Source organism: Hemiscyllium ocellatum, chromosome 7, assembly GCF_020745735.1.
Source record: "Hemiscyllium ocellatum isolate sHemOce1 chromosome 7, sHemOce1.pat.X.cur, whole genome shotgun sequence".
Classification (NCBI taxonomy): domain Eukaryota; kingdom Metazoa; phylum Chordata; class Chondrichthyes; order Orectolobiformes; family Hemiscylliidae; genus Hemiscyllium; species Hemiscyllium ocellatum.
This window is the reverse complement of record NC_083407.1, coordinates 102,134,624-102,153,662: the sequence shown is the minus strand read 5'-3', so window position 1 is coordinate 102,153,662 and position 19,039 is coordinate 102,134,624. Positions and strand designations below refer to the sequence as shown.

General features: G+C 40.9%; 2 protein-coding genes across 4 annotated transcripts in view; one reads left to right on the top strand and one right to left on the bottom strand.

Moving 5' to 3' along the window:
- LOC132817248 (putative methyltransferase DDB_G0268948) overlaps positions 1-12,178 on the bottom strand; it is a 167,535-nt gene extending 155,357 nt beyond the window's left edge. Inside the window, exon 1 of one of the 2 annotated variants that reach the window (XM_060827607.1) lies at positions 12,076-12,178. The gene's annotated coding sequence lies outside the window, so the exon portion shown is untranslated. Of the gene's footprint in view, positions 1-8,690; positions 8,744-12,075 lie in introns of those variants that run through there. The other variant, XM_060827606.1, reaches the window with a different exon arrangement.
- The window catches only part of agap1 (ArfGAP with GTPase domain, ankyrin repeat and PH domain 1), a 788,284-nt gene continuing 781,304 nt past the window's right edge, over positions 12,060-19,039 (top strand). For both annotated transcript variants that reach the window (XM_060827602.1, XM_060827601.1), the window contains exon 1: positions 12,060-12,229. In XM_060827602.1, the coding sequence (XP_060683585.1) occupies positions 12,064-12,229 (166 nt within the window). In that variant the 5' untranslated portion in view covers positions 12,060-12,063. The remainder of the gene's footprint in view (positions 12,230-19,039) is intronic.

Sequence of the window (19,039 nt, the reverse complement as noted above, 5' to 3'; positions counted from 1 at the left end):
ACAGTACCCAAAAAATGTATTCACCCCTGTCTCGAATGGTCTTCCTCAGAATTGGTCCAGCTTTTACTCACTAGCAAGTAGAATAACTGATAAGGAGGATTGCTCCCTTCCTCCATGCAGGCACGAGAATGCACTGTGGAGCTTCTGCCTGTGCTTGGCTGAAAGGTCACATTCTCTCCATTAATGACTGCATCACCATTTGGTGGCATGGTGGCTTAGTGGTTAGCATTGCTGCCTCACAGTGCCAGAATCCCAGGTTCAATTCCAGCCTTGGGCAACTGTCTGTGTGGAGATTTCACATTCTCCCCGTGTCTGCGTGGGTTTCCTCGAGGTGCTCTTGTTTTCTCCCAAATTCCAAAGATGTGCAGGTTAGGTGAATTGGCCATGCTAAATTGCCCTTAGTGTTCAGGGATGTGTAGGATAGGTGTATTAGTCAGAGTAAATGTAGAGGAGGAGGGGAATGGGCCTGGGTGGTTTGCTCTTTGAAGGGCCAGTGTGGACTGTTTGGGCCAAATGGCCTGTTTCCACACCGTGGGGACTCTATGACTCTATGGTCTCAAAGCAACTCAGTTTTCCTCATGGACCTCCCAGTTTCAAATCCTCCATCATCTTCTCCATCGCGGCTTGATGCCTTTCAACTTTGTCCATCGTGGCTTGATGTCTGTGCTGTGGAATCCTGTCAACTGCTCCAGAAAAGTAACATGAGAAGAACACATGGAGGGTCCAAAGATCATGAAGCAGGACTTCTTTATTTCATAAGCATTAGGTCAAACTTGAATGGGAATTAGGGTTAAACGTGGAAGATATGACATTTATATGAAATTAAACCTATTGTTTACATGTGGTTGAGGAAATCCTTTGTCTGTCTGATTCTTCTCTCCATGAGGCCTTATCCTCCAAAATCACACTTTCCTCCAGAATAGGTTCATTTGTTTCTCCAGCTGCTCTGCTTGGCACCCTCCCTCAACATTGGCGCCAGATGCTGGAGGTTCTGTTACAGATTCCCCTCCATGGGAATCTACTCTGTCAAGCCATTTAATTATTTTATATGTCAATTAAATAATACCTTTCATTCTTGCAAATTCCAGTGAATATAGGTCTAGTTTACTTAATAACTCCTCATTGGACAAATTCCCTCATCCCAGAAACTAGTTTAGTGAATGTTTGTTGTAAACCCTCTTAGGGCAAGAATGTCCTTCCACAAATAAGGAAAGCAGTATTTCAGATGTGGTCTGCAGGAGTTTTAATGGCAATGATATCTTATAGTTCCTTCTGGGAGTCCCAGTTGCTATTACATCATGCACAGTTTTAACCTGCATGTTGTAGTTTGGAGCTAACTTTCCTTCCATCACATAGCTGACCAGAAATCTCTCCTCTATGTTCCACCTCCTACACTATTTGCATGATCTGGAAGGATTTACAGGCTGCAGCATGATTGCATCTCCCGTAGCCATCAAGTCCTGGGTGGGACTCAATCCCAGAGCTATTGGCTCAGATATAGGGATCCAATTACTACATTAGAAGACCTCCTCATAATTGGACTGAGACTTTCTTATCCTTATTCCTTATTCTTGCATTCCATTACTTTTTAAATAAAAGCTAACATCATTTGGAAACTGTAGGGGAGAGACTGATAGTGGTGGAAAAGATTAGCATTAGTTTTAAAACAAGACTATAAGAAAATTGCTGGTGTGTTTGTCATAATTGACCAAAGCTCTTCAGTTCCACAAATTGTGTCTTTTGATTAGAAAATTGTAAATGCCACTTGAGTATTTAAATAGGGAGGGAGAAACTGGGTTACCACAGACTAGTTGAAATCTCTGTCCTACTCCCACTCTGACCATATCATCCTACACGGTTCTAATGAAGCTCAACAAAAGCTTGAAGAACAGACCTCATGGGTGGCACGGTGGCACAGTGGTTAGCACTACTGCCTCATAGCGCCAGAGACCCAGGTTCAATTCCTGACTCAGGCGACTGACTGTGTGGAGTTTGCACATTCTCCCCGTGTCTGCGTGGGTTTCTTCCGGGTGCTCCGGTTTCCCCCCACAGTCCAAAGATGTGCAGGTCAGGTGAATTGGCCATGCTAAATTGTCCCTAGTGTTAGGTAAAGGGGTATGGGTGGGTTGCGCTTCGGCGGATTGGTATGGACTTGTTGGGGCGAAGGGCCTGTTTCCACACTGTAAGTAATCTAATCTCCAGCTAACACTGTACAGAATCACCATTGATTGCAGCAAAATTATAACCACTGTTTGCTTTTTCCTGGTGTGATAATCTTCTGTTTGCTCATAAGCTATTAAATGTATGATGTCTTCCAGTTCCGATGAAATCATCAATGTGAAATTTTGTTGCCATCTCCACAGCTGCTGAGTTTTTTCTACATTTCACACACAGCTCTGACAGTTGTTGTAAAGTCACTAAAATCTATCATCAAGGACAAGTGGCTGAGTGCTTATACAAGCTGATATAAGCTGATCAAAAAGTGACATCAAGGCATGAGATCAAATCTGATGAATAGGAACGGCAGCCCAGTTTTAAACAGGTACTTAAAAGCCTCCCAGGGACAATATCCAACTCAACACTTTTGATCATTTTATTTAGCATTGGGTGTCTAATGTTCTGTTGTTATTACTGAAAGCTCATCTCTACCTTTAAGCCAGGAGGCCTGGGTTCAAATCCCACCTGTTCCAGAGGCATGTAATAACACCTGCCAACAGGTCAATTAGAAAATATCTGCAAGAGACTTGATTTCAATGGAAATATTTTAAACTGAAAGCTGGATTTTTGACAAAAATGGAAATTTCTGGAAAAGCTCAGCAAATCTGGCAGCATCAGTGGAGAGAAATGTTTCGGGTCAAGTGACCCTTCTTCAAAACTGGAAGGCCCATTTCTTTTTCTTTATTTATCTAATTATCATTCCTTTTGTCTTTACCAATGTCCTTTTTTTTGTCATTAATTTGTCTTTGCCCTCCATGTTATCACTGAACTTTCCTCTTGTTCTTCCCTCTTCCCTGCTGAATCAGCACATTTTGTCCTTCAACACTGATTCACCATTCAACAATATTTTGGCTGATCTTCCACCTCAACTCCTCCCTGCTGCATTATTATCACATTATTTAATTTCCTTAGTGCCCAAAAGTCTACTAACCTTCATCTTGAATATACTCAATAATTGCACATCTTCCGGGGTTGAGAATTCCTAAGGTTCGCAACTCTTTGAGTGAATACATTTCTCCACACCTCAGTCCTAAATGACCAACCCTTTATTCTGCGACTGAATACAACATTATTTTGATGTCATCTTAATGCAATCAAATATCAAAATCGTTGCAATATATGCCAATGTTAGACAGCATGACTGGGAGAAATTTCTGGTCAGCCCTGTGATGGAAAAGAAAATTGGGGCCACTATCATCAACAATATGCATGTGAGAAAGATATTTCTTCTCCCCTCCTGTCTCTGCATTTGATTCTATATCTTCCCGTTCTGACAATAGAATGTTAAGTTGAAACGCTAATACAGCTTTTCACTCCACGCAGACTGTCAGATTGGTTGAATATTCCTGGCATTTTCTGTTAAAATTTCATTAATGAGCTTAGAGCCATAATTAGAAGTGAAAATAGGTCTTGTGACCAGGGCAGCAGCATCCCTGTTTCTGAAAGAGAATGTTCTAGGTTAAATTCTCACTCCATGACTTGTTGGCTATGGAAGAATCCAGCTAAGCCAATGCAGATAAGCCAGTATGCATCAGTGCTGATCTCCAGCTTGTATAATAGCAAAGGATTCATAGAAAAATGACACCCAGCTATAAAATTCACCTAAAAAAAATCCAAAATTAATGATTGATACAGATGAAGAAAGGCAATCAATCAGTGTTGCAGCGAGTCTAAATACCATTGGAAAATTTAAGTGAATGTGAATGTTACCTGATTGGTGGAACATGACAAATATTGTTTCTCTGCAATCAACTTTTAAATATATATGTAGTGATTAAGAGACTGTGTTGAATATTCAGGTTTGTCAAAGACACTGTCAGGAAGCAAAATTGTCCGCAGAAGCAAAATGTTACTCAAGGATGTAGGCAGATGAAATGAATTTAAAAATATATTTTCATGGCGAGAGATTCAAAACTGGAAGAGCAAATGGGTCTGAGTATTCATGAAGAGAAATCATTAAAAGGCAGTTAGAAAATGTAATTTTAAAAAAGCATGAGAAATGTTAGCCTTCATTCCAAAAATATGGACAAGATGAAGCAAAGCTTCAGTTGTACACAGTGTTCATCAGACCCCACTTAGAATAAGGCATTCTTTTTCACTTATGAAACCACAGGATAGGTATCTTCAGCTAGCGAGCTACAAAGCATGAGTTCACCAGAATGATTTCAGGCTGGAAAACTTTAATTATAAGGACAGGTTCCATTAAACAGCTTTGCATTCTCTTGCATTTCAAAGGTTGAGGGGTGTTTTTATTAAGATTTTTGAAATGATAAATTGAATTGTTAGTATATATAAGTAGAAACACGACTTCACACAAAGGGTGGTGGAAATCTGCAACTCTTCAGAAGGTTGCAGGAACTCCCGACACCTTCCCCTGAAACCGCAGGAAATGCAAAACTTGCGCCCACACCTCCTCCCTTACTTCTCTCCAAGGCCCCAAGGGATCCTTCCATATCCGCCACAAATTCACCTGCACCTCCACACACATCATCTATTGCATCCGCTGCACCTGATATGGCCTCCTCTATATTGGGGAGACGGGCCACCTACTTGCGGAACGTTTCAGGGAACACCTCTGGGACACCCGGACCAACCAACCCAACCACCCCGTGGCTCCACACTTTAACTCTCCCTCCCACTCCACCGAGGACATGCAGGTCCTTGGACTCCTCCATCGCCAGAACATAACAACACGACGGTTGGAGGAAGAGCGCCTCATCTTCCGCCTGGGAACCCTCCAACCACAAGGGATGAACTCAGATTTCTCCAGTTTCCTCATTTCCCCTCTCCCCACCTTGTCTCAGTTGATTCCCTCGAACTCAGCACCGCCCTCCTAACCTGCAATCTTCTTCCTGACCTCTCCGCCCCCACCCCACTCCGGCCTATCACCCTCACCTTGACCTCCTTCCACCTATCACATCTCCATCGCCCCTCCCCCAAGTCCCTCCTCCCTACCTTTTATCTTAGCCTGCCTGACACACTCTCCTCATTCCTGATGAAGGGCTCTGGCCCGAAACATCGAATTTCCTGTTCCTTGGATGCTGCCTAACCTGCTGTGCTTTAACCAGCAACACATTTTCAGTGCAGGAATCAGTTGCAAATTTCAAGATTGGGAATAGATTGTTAAATAAAGGTACTGAGCAAAAGCAGGTAAATAGGATTGATGTACAATTGGGCAGAGATGCAGTAGGAAACCAAAAGTCTGAATATTCCTGATCCAGCTGGGCAAAAAGCCAGTGGAGTCCAGCGCAGTGGATGCTTACACCTAGTTATGCCTGATACATGAGAAGAATACCAGTGGCTGGCATTGGTTCGGTATTTAGGATAGGCCTGACAATTCTCAGCAGAGTTGACATTGTTTGGCTAGGCTGCAGTTGCCAGGTTGAAATTGCCAACTCCTTGCTTGTACCTGATTAACTTTATTTAATTAACGTTAACTACTTGGCACTGTTAGCCAGTTGTGCCTTACCACCAACACCTGCCTTGAAACTATCAGAGTTTAATATTGCCTGGCTGGGTACCTGTGTATTGTACAGCACAGGAATAGGCCCTTCAACCAGCATGAAGGTAATTTTTTTACAAACAGAATAGCATTGCCTGACTAGGTGGCTGAACTTGCTTTGGTGACATTGGCCTATCTTTGAGCGGCTGAGTTGCTAATGCCCAGTAGAGTTTCTCAGCCTAGTTTGCTCTACTGCCTTTTCTTTTGGATGACTGACTAGTTTTATTGGCTTTATTGTTTTTCCCCTCTTTTTTTAATTTCTTTACAGTGTGGAAACACACACCAAGCCTCCAGAGAGCATCCCACTCAGGCCCACCCCTGTAATCCTGCATTTCCAGCACACCAAATCTACACTGGATACTACAGGGTAATTTAACACGGCCAACTCATCTAACTTGCACATCTTTGACTGTGGGGTGAAACCAGAGCACCCAGAGGGAACCCACACAGACATGTGGAGAATATTGCAAACTCTATCCAGATAGTCACCTGGTAGTGGAATCGAACCCAGGTCCCTAGCATTGTGAGGCAGCAGTGCTAACCGCAGAAGCATAGTGCTGCCCGGCTATACAGGCTTTAATGTGTTGGAGTTGCCTGATTGAGTTTCATTACTTGGGTAAATTAACTAACTAAGTTGAATTGCTTAAACAGTCACATATTGCTCCGGCATTGACCTTGTGGGTTATTTACTTTGCTCAGTTGGGATTGTATTGGATTGATAAATGCTTGTTAAATTGCAGCTACAGTTTAAATAATTTGACATATCCAGGCATGCCTGTTGCTGGGATAACTCCCTTTAGGAATGATATTGGGATAACATTCTGATCAAGAGTTATCTCGATTCAAGACATTAGCTTACTCTCTCTCCATGGATGCTGTTTAACTGCTGTGATCTACAACATTTGTTGTTTTGTTAACATTAATATTGTTCGACTAGGACTGCTATTACATTTCCCTAATCAACCATTTCAAAGATGTTATTTCACACCCTGGAGCAGGTGGGACTTGAACCAGGGCCTCCTGGCCCATCTGAAGGGGCACTGCAACTTCAGTGTAAGCCACCCCCTCCATTGGACTGCAAGAGATATTTCTAAATCAACCTGTTCAGAGATGTCAGTATATACTTCTAGAGCAGATGGGATTCAAATGCAGTCCGACCTAGTATCAGACGCAGGGACACTACCACTGCACCACCACAGCCAGCTACTGGATTGCAATATCTCAATGGCTGACGTCATTCACTTGAACATAATGTGGCTGCCATTACCTTAAATATTGCTGCAATGGGTTGACATTGACCATTGGAATTATGCTGGATGGATCATCCCTGGCAGGGACTGCCCTGTCATTGCCCTATTTGGATTACCTGTGCCCAGCTGGAATGTGCTGATACTGCATCAAAGACTATATTGGGACTGTCCTTACCATTCTGGACCTGTGCAGGAGCTGTGATAGTTTACCTTTGCCTTGGAATGACAGTGCTATGGCATCTTTGTTTTGTAGAACTGTGATGGGTTAACATTGCCACATTGGAACAATTTTGTGATTGTGATGGGGTCTCCTAGCTTTGGTGGAACAGCGTTGGACCTGATCTTTCACTGTTGGGACTGCACTGGAATTGCCCTTTGCTATTGGAACCATATGCTAGTTGATATTGTCCTACCAGTGCTACTCACCCTCTCATATGCATCAGAAACATGTTTGATGTGTAACAAACAACCTGAATTTTTGAAATATATTACCAGTGATGCCTCAGCAAAATGTTGCAAATCTACAAGCAGAATTGGTGCTCCAATATCAGTGTCCTGTGGACAACATTTTTCAGCAACAAAGTACCAGTTACTGTCACTCAGCTGAACTAAGGATAGCTACATCATCTGCATTTGAAACAAGCTCTCTACTCAGACCTTCATCATGGTCAGTAAATATCAAGAGGGCAAAGAGAATGAGTCAAAGGTTTCTTAAAGATTGCCTGGAAAATGCAATAATCTCAATGATTCAGTAAGAATCGCTGGCTTAAGAGTGCCCAAACTGAAGAAGCACCTAGTCATAGAGTTATAAAGCATGGAACTCATCCGTGATGAATTTTGGGCTGGTTTTGCATAGCTCTGCCATCTTTGCATGCTGAATTGAATAATATTACCTTGGGTGAGTATGTACTAGATTAACATTGCCTTGCTGGCACTGTGTTTTAAAGTAACATTATCCTGCTGGGACTGTGTTCTAGAATGATATTATCCTGCTGGGGCTATAACCTGAATTGCCATTTCTTACTGGTACTATTGCCCTACTGGATCATGCTGAGCTTTGATCTCTGTGGAATGGGAGTTGGTCAAGCCAATAATGTCAAAATTCAGATACTGTGTCTCCAGGGTGGGAGTTGGGAGAGAGAGAGAGAGACACACACACACATACACACACAGAGAATAGAGAGAGAGAGAGAGAGAGAGAGAGAGACTAAAAGTGCAGGAAAGAGAGAAAATGAGAGAGAAAGGGACTGAACGAGGTAGAATGATCCAGCTGCATAGATAGGGCCAGGCTATGTGTGTAAGAAAGATAGAGAGACAGAGATTGAATGAAGAAGAAAGAGAGAGAGAAAAGGGGGATGGCGGGGGGGGGGGTGCGAAAGAGATATTTAGGGAGGGGGGAATGGGAGGGTGGAGGAGGCAAGAAATTAGAAGAAGTGACCAGAAGTTCAGATGGAGTAATACAGCAAGCCATAAAGAGAGAAAGAGAGAGAAAGAGTGAGACAAACTGCAAGTGAAGAAGTGAGACTGAAGGAGTGTTGATTGAGAAGATTAAGGAAGAGACAGTTTGAGAAATGCAGAATGAGTAAGAGAGTTATAGAGGTCTACCACATGAAAAAAGGCCCTTTAGCCCAACTTGCCCATGCCACCCATTTTTCACAATTTAAACTAGTCCCATTTGACTGTTTGGTCCATATCCCTCCATACCTATCCCATCCATGTACCTGTCTAAATGTTTCTTAAATGATGAAATTGTATGCACTTCCTCCACGACCTCTGGCAGCCCTTTCCACATACTCGTCATCCTCTGTGCAAAAAAAATTGGACCTTTTTATATCTCTCCCCTCTCACATTAAACATATGTTCTCCAGTTTTAGACAACCTTAACATGGGGAAAAGATATCCGTTATCCATCTTAGCTATGCCTCATGAATTTATATACCTCTATAAGGTAACCCCTGTTTTCTACGATCCAGGGAAAAATGTCGCGGTCTATACAACCTCTCTTTATTAAACAGATTTTTGAGTCCAGTTAGCATCCTAGTAAATCTTTTCTGCTCTCTTTCTGGTTTATAGAACTATAAACTGGTTTCTATAATAGGGCAACCACAACTGCACACAGTATTCCAAATGTGGCCTCATCAACATCTTGTACAGGTGCGACAAGACGTCCCATTTGCTATAGTCAATGCTCTAACTGATAAAAGCAAACATGGCGAAAGCTTTCTTCACCACCCTGCCTATCTGTGACTCCACTGTCAAGGAGGTATGAACCTGTACCCCTAGATCTCTTTGTTCTATAACACTCCCCACGGCCCTACCGTTGACTGTGTAAGTCCTATCCTGGTTGCTTTACCGAAATGCAACATCTTGCACTTATTTACATTAAACTCCATTTGCCATTCTTCAGCCCACTGGCCCATTTGATCAAGATCTCACTACATTCCCAGATAACCTTCTTCACTATTCACTGTACCACCAATTTTGGTATCATCCACAAACTGATTAATCATACCTCCTAAATTCTCATCTAAATCATTTATATATTTCACAAGTAACTGTGGACCCAGCATAGATCCCTGTGCAACACACTGGTCAAAGGTGTCTGGTCTGTAAAACAACCCTCTACCACCACCCTCTGTCTTCTATCATCAAGCTAAATTTGTATCCAACTGGCTAGCTCTGCCTGGATCCTGTGAGATTTAACCATACTCAACAACATACTAAAGATGATAGAAGGTGTGATACTTAGAGAACCAGCCAGATGGATAGAGGGAGAGACACTGAGGGAAGAAGAGAGAAACTGGGAAGGAAAGGATTGAATGAGGGAGAATGAGTAAGAAAGTGATACAGAGAGGAAGAGTGTCAGCCTGAAGGATAGTGGAGAGAGACTCTGAGTGAACAGTGAAGACAGAAAGTGAGAGTGGGGATATATATATATATATATAGAGAGAGAGAAATTGAGTGTGGGTGAATGAAGAAGAGAGGCAGCCAGAGAGTTGACATGTTCAAATTCCGAGATGTAAATATCACCAACAATCTTTCCACGTTAGTGCTACAGTCAAGAAAACACATCAATGTCTCTACTACTTCAGAAGGCTAAGGAAATTCGGCATGTTCACAATGTCTCTTACCAATTTTTATAGATGCACTATAGGAAGTATCCTATCCAGATACGTCACAGCTTGGTATGAAAACTGCTCAGCCCAAGACTGCAAGAAATTACAGAGAGTTGTGAATGCAGCCCAGTCCATCACGAGAAGCAGTCTTCCTCTCATTGACTCCGTCTACACTTCCTGCTGCCTCGGAAAATCAGCCAACATAATCATAGACCACCCAGGTTATACTCTCTTCCACCCTTCCATGAGGCAGAAAATACAAAAGTTCAAAACCACATCCTGTCACATTTTAAGAACATCTTCTTTCTCACTGTTATCAGACTTATGAATGGACTGCTCATATTAAAGTTGATCTCTTTCTGCACCTTCTCTGTGGTTGTAACACTATATTCTGCATTCTGTTCTACTATCCCGATGTACTTATGTAAGCTGTGATTTGTCTGGTTAGCATGCAATACTTTTCACTGTATCGTGGTAGATGTGACGATAATAATAAGAAATCAAATCAAATCAGAAAGATATTAAAGAGAGAGACTGAAAGTAAAGAAGTGAGAGCGAAGCAGTGTGGGAGAGGACTGAGTGATGCAGAGTCAAAGTTAGAGTGGTGCTGGAAAAGCACAGCTGGTCAGGCAGCATCTGAAGCAGGAAAATTGATGTTTCGGGCAGGATTGAGTGATGCAGAATGAGTAGGAGTGACGGAGGATGTGAGGGTAAGAGAACCAGCCAGATGGAGAGGGAGAGGGAGAGAGAGAGAGAGAGAGAGAGACACTGAGGGTGAAGAAGAAAGAGCAAGTGAGGGAGAATGACCAAGAGAGGAAGACAGGCAGCTAAAAGGATAGCAGAGAGAGACTTAGAGTAGAGAGAAAGTGAGAGCGGGCATTGAGTGGTGGTGAATGGGTGAGAGAGAAAGAGAGACAGAGAGTCAGAACGAAAAGAGAAACTGGGAGGAGACGGTGAGTGAGTGAGGAAGAGAGATAGCAGAGAGAGAAACTCAGCAAAAAGAGAAACTGAGAGGAGAGAGAAATAGTGAGCAAGGAAGAGAGATAGAGAGAGAAACTCATAGCAAAAAGAGAAACTGGGAGGAGAGGGTGTGAGTGAGGAAGAGAGATAGCAGAGAGGGAAAAACTCAGAGCAAAAAGAGAAACTGGGAGGAGAGAGAGAGTGCGAGTGATGAAGAGAGATAGCAGAGAAAGAAACTCAGAGCAAAAAGAGAAATTGAGAGGAGAGAGAAATAGTGAGAGAGGAAGAGAGGTATTAGAGAGAGACTCAGTGTGAAGAGAGAAAGAGGGTGAGTGAGAGGAAGAGAGATAGCAAAAAGAGACTCAGTGTGAAGAGAGTAACTGAGAGGGGAGAAAAAGAGTGAGAGAAGTATTAGAAAGAGAGAGAGACTCAGAGTGAAGAGATACAGTGAGAGAGAGAGAGAGAGGCAGGCAGATAAACAGCAGAGACCAGGAGAGGGAGAGAGAGAGCCGGCCTCGCCAGCGGCTGAACTGACGTTAACGACATTAACGGCAGCGGCCGGTGATCGCGCTGCTCGCGGGAGGGGCAATGTGAGAGAGAGAGCGCGAGCGAGACTGAGTCCGAGTCCGCCATCCCGTCTCACAGAGACCGGCCCGCGACGGCAAACACAGCCCCGGCCCCCCCTCCTCCTCCTGCCCAGCCCCACCTCACTCTCTCCCTCCTTCCCTCTCTTCATCACCCCGGCGGCTTATGGAGCGGCTCCTGGCCGAGCCTGTGGCACTTTGGTTGGGGCAGAGAGCGTTGTCGAGGCGGAGGATGCTGCAGGGCTGCCGGGGGGAGGTTGTCCTGCTCTAGTCCGGCCTTCCCTCCCCTCCTCTTTACTCCCCGCTCCCTACCCCCATCCCCTTCAGAAAACCCTCCTCTCCTGGGGCAGGGGGAGGAGGAGGGGGGGGGAGGGGGAGGAAAGGTTGAGGGGGGGTGGGGGGGAGGGAGGTTTGTTTTTTTTTAGGGTTTGGAAATGATGAATTACCAGCAGCAGTTGGCCAATTCGGCGGCCATCCGAGCCGAGATCCAGCGCTTCGAGAGCGTCCACCCCAACATCTACTCCATCTACGACCTGCTGGAGAAGATTGAGGAGCCCATCCTGCAGAACCAGATCAGGGAACATGTCATCAGCATTGAGGGTAAGGAAAGCAGCAGAAGCAAAACACAAACTGAGGCTAAGAAAAGCAGCGGAAAGCGCGCACTGAGGGTAAGCAAAGCAGCAAAAATACACACTGAGGGTAAGCAAAGTAGCAAAAATACACACTGAGAGCAAGCAAAGTAGCAAAAATACACACTGAGGGCAAGCAAAGTAGCAAAAGTGGGCACTGAGGGCAAGAAAAGCAGCCAAAAAACAAAACCAAGGTTTGGGTGAATGCAACACTACAGCAGTGCTGGGTTTTGTGCACCCCCTCTATCAAATCAAAAACACAAATGTCATTTTTGTTGTTAAAAAGCATTTACAATTGAATGTACTCGAGTTTTTGCGTACAAGCATGGAATAAATTTATAACAATGAAGAAAGTAAGTGACATGCTAATGAATTATTGGTAAAGGGTTAGGACAGAGGAAAGCATACTGCCAAGGTGAGATATGGAGAGAACATGGATGGCTGTCAAGCAGTTTTTAATTCTTTTTAAAACTTATCTCTCTTTATGACTGAAGATTGTGACAAATGGTTTCTAAGATTGAATGCAATTTTTCAGCTCTGTATGAAGCAAATGAGTTTTAGTGAGGGTGGCATTGTTGTTCAGATTTGATTTAGTCCTTCAGGTGGTCTTGCATAAATAAAACTGTTGCACCTCAAATCTTCATTGCCTGTTACAGTATGGGTTTCCAAGTTGCATGTTGTGGTTGTACCTTTGTAAATATTAAGAATTTTATTCCAAAGATTTTTTTTTTAAAATCCTGCCAATGTATTAGGACCATTAGTGATGACAGCACGTCAAATCTGTTTGTCAGCGATTGTTTGTTGCTGAATGAACCTTTTTTTAAAAGGCATGGTCAGAATTTAAAGTCAAGCATACTCAGTTGTTTACAGAAGGAAGCTGTGTCACTTAAATCCATGTGTTGCTGATTACTTGTGTCAGTTCTTTTATTTTCCTGACAGCCATTTATTGAAGTGTTTTTATTTTAGTTTTAACAATATCAGTGAAAGATATGTCAGTGATGTTTGATTACAAATAAACATTTAGAAGCTAAACTACTGAAAGAAATAATATTTTTTGCTGTATACAGGACCTGAATTTGGAGTTGATTTTATTGTTTTTATTGCTTATCTATCTATCTATCTATCTTCATTGCATATAGGATTGTTTGATTAAGTGCAATGAAAATATAACGCATGAATGTTGCAATTTGAAAATTAATTTAATTTCAGTTCTTAAATTCAAAGTCTACTAGATGGCTTATACTACGAATTGCATTAAATATGTTGTTAATAAAGCAAGTCAAAATGCTAAGTAGGAAAAGGCCTTACTTAATTGCCTTCTGGGCAGTTAGGAATGGGCAATGAATGCTGGCTTAACCAGTGACTCCCTCATCCCTTGAATGAATAAAAAAGCACTGTGACAGACACCCATCAGTTATTCCTTGCTTGGTCTAATTCAATTTATTCTAAAGTTTTATTAGAAAGTAAGTACGTTTCATTTTTGGAATCTTGTTAATGGGGTTGTCTTATGGCCTATTTTGTAATGGGCTGAAGCATGTGCATTGCAGTGGTAGAAATGAAGACAGATGAGGAGAAGGTGCTGTGATTGGCTCATTAAGATATGAAAGTGTAACCCCGACAGTCAGAGGTGTTTCACAGCTGAATCGTAATTTCCCTTGCCCAGTCAAAAAGTGGTCTCAATACCCTTCCCAGCTGAAGGTTGAAGTCACAGTTATGATGTCAGCCAGTATCAGGAATTAAGTGGAGCTGGGCAGCAGCTTCAGAATTATGAACTGAGAGTAACCTTGGTGTGCTGGCATAAATTATCTCTTTATGACTGTCTATAATTTAGGAACGTTATATCCCTTTATGCCTCATCACTGTATCCCAAGTCAATTACTTAACTTGAGGTCTCCATTCTATTCTTGCATCAGTCATTGTGCTCCAGACATTATTCAAATGTGCAAGCTATTTTGATATTCTACTATTATCATGTAATATTATATTGTTTTACTGTGATAGTTTTGATGTTTGCTCTGAGTTGTGTGGAATGAATGGTTTTGTTGTTTTTAATCTTAATATCTCTGTCAGACCAAAAATATGAATATTTTGCATGTGGAAAACACCTTGAACAAGCTGTTGCAGATGTTTCAAGCAGGATTCCACACAGCTAGAATAGGTCATTTAGTTCATTTTGTCTGTGCTGAGTGCTTATTGGCAATCTCCAGCTTGCAGTCTTGATCAATCAGTCATTTTCTGCTAAAATTTGAATGGTACAACAATTGAAGTGAGTTAAATAGCACAGCAAAGAAGGAATCCATTGTTTGAAAATTAAATTAAAACAATTTGAAATTAAACACTTTGAATTGAAGATGGAGCATGCAGCTATTTTGTTGTGCTGCCTAGGTGTACATGGTGTGTTGGAATGAGAAGAGGTCGTTGCAATCTGTAGGTGCATTTGTACTGATTATGGAAAGGCTGCCAACTAACTAATAACTCTTGTACTGTATCAGGCATCTCCTGCTCTCTTGACTTACCCTCTCTGACTTACTGATGTATTTTCAAAAATGTGCAAAGCACTTAACTGAATGGATTGCAAGTTGCACTCTGAGATTTGCCATGTTCTGTTCCTGGTCTCAATAGACTTTAGGGCAATAAATCTTAAGTGCTTTATGTTATTTATAACTATGAAGAATTGCTGAGGAGCTGTTTATTTTTAACCATCGTAATTTTGACTTTTGAATGTATTTATTAGCCTAGAGATTATTTACAGACTTTGCAAATAGTTGACTAGATGGTCAGTTCTTGACATTTAGACATATGTTCATGGGAAGACCTGATAATGCCTTAATGGACAAAGAAATGTATTTACCCTCCACTTTTCCCCCATGTTCTTTTCAGGTCCTTTTGATGTCTTGCATTTTTTTGACTCAGCAGTTAGCTTCTGATAATACTTTGAAATGGACAACTAGAGATGTACTTTGGGATTTGTCCCTGACAGTCGAAGGAAGTGGAGAAATATAGACACATACACTTCTCTTTATTCAATAGACTCAAAATTATTTTGCATCTACAGTTTTGTCTTTCAGTATCTTTGAATCCTCTGCTCATTTTTGATGATGCTGCAAGTAGGATAAATAGTTTCTGCATTATGAAGAGTAATAGCTAAATAAAAGAGCAACACTGATTCCACTGTAAAGTGTGTGAAGCAACTTTGAGATTTACTGTCTGGAAACAAAGTGGCTAAGAGTGACCTTGTCAAAGTATTGAAGTTTTAAACAAGGTGAACTCTGATTCAAGATGCCCCAAGAAAATGGGAACAATGGACACTTAATGTTGAGTACGGTATTGCAAAATAACTTTTAGCCATGTATCGTAAATTAATAAAATAAGCTATGAAGCAAGGGCAAAACCTTAAAATATAATTAAATTGGGAGAGTTGGTGTACAGAAGGGATGAGTTTTGTTCATTTTTGGTTTTCATTTCTCACTATTCTCATTTTAATTGGTATGAACATGCATGGAATACAAATCTGAAAATTAATGGAGAATGTTTAGGAGGTTTGAAGGAGCAAGAAGTTTAGATTTCCGCAAACAAGTCACTGAAAGCTATCAAATAGCCTTGTTGATTACTTTTATATTTAATGGAATATTAGACTTTATCTCAAGATAGTTGGAATGCAGAAGTGAGGGAGGTGTGTATCAGTTCTGCAGAACCTTTTCTAACCCCATTGGGTGCATTGCATTCACTTCTGGGTATCAAACATGATAATCAATGTGTTGATTATGGAAGGGATGTATCTGCAGATTCATCAGATATCAGGGTTTAAAATAAAACAGACAGATTACATGAATTTGACTTGTATCTTTTGAGCTTTGAAAGATGATCAAATTGAGATGCTTGAAAAGAAGAGATTCAATAATGTTGTTTCAGAGAAGCACGTTTGTCAGGTGAGGCTGTCCAAAACAAGCAGGTATAAATCAGGAAGCACTTTCTCACAAGATAATGGAATCCTGGAACTTGTAAACCTAAAAGGCTGCAGTTTCTGGGCTCATTGAAAATTGTCATATTAAGATCAGTAAATCTTTTGGTAATTATATCAAGGAGGTGTGGAGCAATGAGGCTAAATGAAGTTACGGTGCACATCAACTATGACCTAATAGAGTAGGAGACAAATGAACTCAAATAACTTGTTCATAAAAAATGTGTGGAAGTGGGAGGTGACAAGCTGTGAGAATTTTAAGAAAACTGGTGGAGGTTGGGGAATAATTATTTTACCAAGAAATTCTGGAACTCACTGTCTGAAAGTTGGTAGAAGCAGGAACATTCAAATTTTAAACAAAAACTAGAATCTGTACTTGAGGGTGTTGTAACCTACAGAGCTAAGGTCTAAGTTGGAAGGAAGGGTTGGGCTGGAAAGATGTTTCTTATGTAGCCTGTACCCATGGGCCAAAAGGCTTCCTCTTTTAGAGTATTTCTTTCTATATTCTGTGATTACAAGGCCATTGTAAGTAACAAAAAAAAGGCTTTACATACACAAGAGGGCATGTGACAAAAGACTGGGCGTCAGCATTTTGAATCTCCTCTATTTATGTTCTGGACCTTTAAAAGGTACTGTAGCATGAAAATTCTAGCTTTTGATTGGGGTAATTCTATAACTTTCATTTGTACAACTTTACTTCCTAAAACTAAATATTAGGAAACATTGGAAAATTCACCTGTTTGCAAGATGAAGAGACATGTTGAAACTCCTCACGAACACAACCTGTTTTTCTGGGTGACTGGGCAAAATATAATTGGCAAGCTGCATGTATTCTTTGCCTTAGCTTTTGAAAGGCACGGTCACCTTTCAGCATAGAAGAATGTTTAAAATTAGTAGGTTAGTAATAAGTAGTAATATAGAAAACCATTGACCTGACTGGCACTGGTGAACTTGAGTTGAAAATTTATACTGTAATGTAATATAGCCTAAAGATAACCCATGGACAAACATGTGATTATGCATCCTTACTGTTACAGTAAGAACCTGAACTTTGTTTTGTCTAGACCTCTAAGACCTTGATATGCAAAAATACATTTTGCAACAGTCCATATTTTATGTTCCATAATGAAAGTTACTGACTTGGAGATGGCCATAAAGCACATCTCTAGGATTGCTATGAGCTACCTCATATTTAGGTAAATATTTAGCATTTGCCATGATTTTAAGAATAAAGATTTGTAAATCTGAAACATGCATAAACATCAACTGGACAAAGTGGAATCTGATTTTGAAAATAAATTCTTCCATGCCTGCAACTTTGACATTGAACTTGATTTGTTGCTCCTTAATATGGTTTTGATACTTCTACCTTTTAGTTCTAAGTTTCACAATGAATTGGTTCGTCTAATGCAAATCTGATTAAATAAGCCACATACAGGTTGCTCTGCTGTAACACATCACCATCGAGAATTTGCTGTTAACACGATTGACAAGTTGGGGACGCTGTTTCTAAAGCACGAACTTTTAAAATGTGTTGCCGATTATGTTGCCAACACTTTAAGAGCTGTTTGAAAAGCTTGAGTTTCCAAAATGCAAGGTTGCACAAAATGCAACCATTGTATTATAGAAGAATTGTACTGAAACTGAATCAGTGCTGTTATAAGGGGAAACGTGATGGTCAGTCAGTAATTTAAAAGACTGCTTTCACATAATGTTGTGAATGAAAATGCTGCATGTTGTATTTATTCAAAGTTGATTCAAGGTCTATTTTTGATTTGCTGCACCACTGTTCATTTAAAAACATGTCTTTATCCATATGTAATTATCTCCAAATGAAATTATATTGTACATAATTACTTATTCCTTACCATTCCATGTAATTTCCGATTTGCATATATTGAATGCATTTTTCTTCGTTGAGTGTAACATTGTCTGCAGTTCCTCATGGTTTTTATTGTGCAATGTTGATGTTAGTTTGTTCTCGAAATTGTGTTATCTGACACCACTAGTTTGTACTGTACTCTCTGATCCACTATGCAAATGAAACTCATAGGCCTTTTTTCTTTACCATTTCTAGAAGTTCTGATCCAGCCACAACACTTTAGGGCAAAACAAGCTGCAGAATGCACCTGTACAGACAAGAATATGAGAGATCTGTTTTCCAGCTGCAACAGTGAGAATGTCTCTAATGTTTGACAGACTTGTAAACTCTGATTCATACAGTAGCTACTGCAATTGTGTTTGGGCATGCCCTGGACACCCAAATGGGAGTACCTGACTATAATTTATGTCAGAATATAACTGGTCATAGTAAAGGATTATGGTTCAGTTCCAATTGATTGCATGAACTAAATTCTTTAGAAATCAGCTTTTGCTAAGTCTGGTCTTACCAGTGACTAGACTTTATCAATTCAGGCAGATGATGCAGTGCTAGAATGGTGTAGTGTCACCTCCAATACTAATTGCTGGGATATTTATGTACTTCGTTTGACAAACTGTGAATCATACCCTCTTTTTATTGTTGAAATTTTGAGATTCTTTTTTATTTAACTCTGCAGTCCAAGTGTGTAAATGTTGATTCATTACCTAAATCATCATCCCAGGTTGCTCGAAAATGTAAATAGAAACAAAATCAAAATGTGGGTGTTACTGCCAAGGCCAGCATTTATATCCTGTGCCACATGTCCTTGAGAAAACTGCGTGGATTACTAGACCATTGCAGAGGCCAGCTGAGAGTCAACCAAGTTACTATGCGCATGGAGTCTCATATAAGACAAGATAAGTCATCAAATTTCTTCCTGAGATAATGTTGAACTAGAT